Source organism: Macrosteles quadrilineatus, unplaced genomic scaffold (assembly GCF_028750875.1).
Source record: "Macrosteles quadrilineatus isolate MER2022 unplaced genomic scaffold, UCM_ALF_1.0 Scaffold_1__1_contigs__length_201487025, whole genome shotgun sequence".
NCBI classification, from domain to species: domain Eukaryota; kingdom Metazoa; phylum Arthropoda; class Insecta; order Hemiptera; family Cicadellidae; genus Macrosteles; species Macrosteles quadrilineatus.
Window position 1 is genome coordinate 177,666,775 of NW_026542594.1, and position 3,398 is coordinate 177,670,172.

Sequence of the window (3,398 nt, forward strand, 5' to 3'; positions counted from 1 at the left end):
AACAAGCAGATCATAATAGTGTAGAAAGTCTACCCCTATTATTGGTTTGGATACATCGGCTACGATGAAACGCCAAACAAATGAGCGGCGTAGACCAAAGTCCAAAGGCAAAGATACAAGACCATACGTCGTAATCTCAGTATTATTAGCTGCATATAGAGTATAGTCAGTCTTAGGTCTTTTTTTATCTAACATATTACGAGGGTAGACGCATACATCAGCTCCCGTGTCAACTAGAAATTGTTGTTTGGTTACCTTATCGGTGACAAATAGGCGACGGGAACATGTGAGGTCGGAGTCGCTTGTCGCCATTAGAGACTCCCTGGGTCGTTTCCCGATCTGCTTCCTTTGAATCTGCAAGGGTCGGTGCACTTCGTTGCTGCGTCGCCGAATCGCCAGTGATACCAACAGACGTCATGGCGATCAAATCGATTCTTGGAGCATTGCCATGATCGTCTACGAGGATATGTGTCTGATGTCTTGTGGAATTTTGGACGTCTCATGTCTTCTTTGATTCCTGCTATTTCTTGTTGAAATTTTTCTGTTACTTCTCTAATATTTGATGTCAACGTGGTTGTAAAGCGTTCCATCATTTCTTCCATCGGGGTTGATAAGGACGCCTCCGATACTTGATGGTGAGGACTGACTTCATGGATAGCATCCGCAAGCTCCGCCAGTGTATCGAGGTCCGCAGCCTTTTGTGTTACCAAGATGGCTTGTGTTGCTGAAGGAAGACGGCTAAGCCATTGAAACTTCAGTAGTGGATCAGGTATCATGGTTCCGGCTAGAGTACGCATGTGCCTCAGGAACTGTGATGGTTTCCGATCACCTAACTCTTCTCGTTCCAAAAGTTGTTTCGTCTTCTGTTCCTGGGTCAAGGTAAACCGTTTTATAAGTTCTTTTTTTAATTTGTAGTACTTTTCTTCTGCTGGAGGGTTGGTGAGGATATCCCTCACTTCCGCTGCGTATTTCGCATCTAGGTTACCGCAGACGTAATAGAACTTAGTTTCGTCGACCGTGATTCCCGCTAGAGAAAACTGGGTTTCGATTTGTGCAAACCACAATTCTGGATCTGAGTGCCAGAAAGGAGGGATCTTGACTTGAATTCTGTGTACTGATTGTTCTCCGTTTGACATTTCGGATCGCGTCGGGGTCACCAATTGAAGTTGTGAACTCACAAATGCTAGACAAGAGTAAAAATACGTGTATTTAGTAAAAAGTTTAAGTGAACAACAATAATTGAATGAATTAGTAAACAAATAAATATCATCTGTTAAAATAAAGATTTATATACAGGTAAGTAGTCGTCAGGCACTACAAGGATGTTTCAAATTAATCTTCAACTTCTAGTTCAGACGTTCCCGCAGAATATGAAATTTGATCTCTCTTTTAAAATAGCCCCACTTTGTAGGGTTATAAATACAAATTTCAACAGGAATGATTTTCCAGCTCCCCCATTAATTTCCTTGAGCAATTTATATATTGTTTTTATAAACATAATAACCAGAAAATAAAGGTTGGCAGCTTAAACACATGGTCGTTATTTCAGAATAAAGTTAGTATTAAAATTATTAATATAGCCAATTTCCCAAGTTCAAAATTATGTCATTATTTTTTTTGTAGATTATAAGAAATCATATTTGTTATAATTTTGTGGGAAACATATAATTTTACTTTTTTTCTTAATTGACTTTTATCCCTCTTTTTTATTTCAAATTGGTCTAAAATGTATGAACATCCTATTTTAGGGACCCTACTTCCTGCGTGTTCTGGCTGTAATTATCTAATCAATAAAAGGTTACAGTACCTGCAGACTGCCTTGTGGGTTTTTGTTAATCCAGTAGGATTACGTACGTTTTGGCAAATATATTGCCATCATCAGATCCAGAACTTGAAGCTTAAAATCTTGATTCTTCGACACACATGGTCACGTCAGAGTTTAAATTCGAACACATACACAAAACGAACATTAAATACATGTAGGCCTACTATTAAAACACCGAACAGGATATAATATGATGCAAGCATCTCTCTTGCCGAGTCTCGACTGGCGGTCGTCGGGTCATGTGAACTGGACTCTGACCCCAAGGCATCCTGTATCATTTAACAAAATTCCATTTAACAATCCTGTAACAAAATTACTTTTGTTTTAATAATGAATATTACATTCAACGTGAAGGGTTGGCAATGGGTTCGCCATTATCGAGTATACTAGCAGAAATATTCCTAAATGACTTTGAAAACAAACGTATATGGTCTGACAAAAACAAACACAAAGGAAATATTGTAGAAACAAATAATGAACTAAATTGTCTCGTCATCACCCTGAAAAAAGATAATGACAAGTTCTTGTTTAAAATTAATAGAAAGCCCACGACTACAGATACAACGATTCATGCAACGTCTCATCATCCCTTATCACGCGAAATGGCAGCTTACAATAGCTTAGTGAATCGCTTGTTAAAAGTGCCGTTAAAACCAGAAGCTTATCAGGAAGAGAAAAACATACTAAAACACATCGCAATAGGCAATGGGTACAGCCCTGCCATTATCGACAATTTAATAAAAAAACAGCTTAATAATATTTCAAAAACAAACAATGCTAACAGGAAAAATTCCGACGGCAGCTCATTACCTATGTCTCTCAAACATGAAATAAAAAAAAACATGGCAAAGTATTAGCATTTAGGACAAGCAATAAATTAGGGAAAATGTTAAAAACTAAAAAAAATGTTAAGGAATTACAAGAGAAACCCGGAATTTATCAAGTATCATGTAATGACTGCGATAAAATTTACATAGGTCAAACAGGGCGATCCTTTGGAAAAAGGTTTAAAGAACTTCTTCTCAGAGCTACTAAGTAACAAAAGTCAAATTTCGCAGAACATCTTGTAAACGAAAATCATAATTACACTGATATAGGTAACAATTTAAAAAGCGTTACATATCTGCTGTAAAGGAATAACTATGACAACTCTGGATGATTACAAAATTGGTAAGGCCACAAAAACCCGCCCTCAGGACCTACTCAATGATAAAAGTACACTTCAATCAATATTATTATTTTAAACTTTAATAAAACTGGACAGGGACCGACACTCATGATACAGGATGCCTTGGGGTCAGAGTCCAGTTCACAGGACCCGACGACCACCAGTCGAGGCTCGGCAAGAGAGATGCTTGCATCATATTATATCCTGTTCGGTGTTTTAATAGTAGGCCTACATGTATTTAATGTTCGTTTTGTGTATGTGTTCGAATTTAAACTCTGACGTGACCATGTGTGTCGAAGAATCAAGATTTTAAACTTCAAGTTCTGGATCTGATGATGGCAATATATTTGCCAAAACGTACGTAATCCTACTAGATTAACAAAAACCCACAAGGCAGTCTGCAGG

The 3,398-nt window shown here is 37.7% G+C and overlaps 1 protein-coding gene across 1 annotated transcript; it reads right to left on the reverse strand.

Moving 5' to 3' along the window:
* Positions 1-311: 311 nt before the first annotated feature.
* Positions 312-1,136, reverse strand: LOC129002821 (uncharacterized). Its single transcript, XM_054430901.1, has one exon. The coding sequence runs from the start codon at positions 1,134-1,136 to the stop codon at positions 312-314; it is 825 nt and encodes a 274-aa protein (XP_054286876.1).
* Between the last annotated feature and the right edge of the window lie 2,262 nt (positions 1,137-3,398).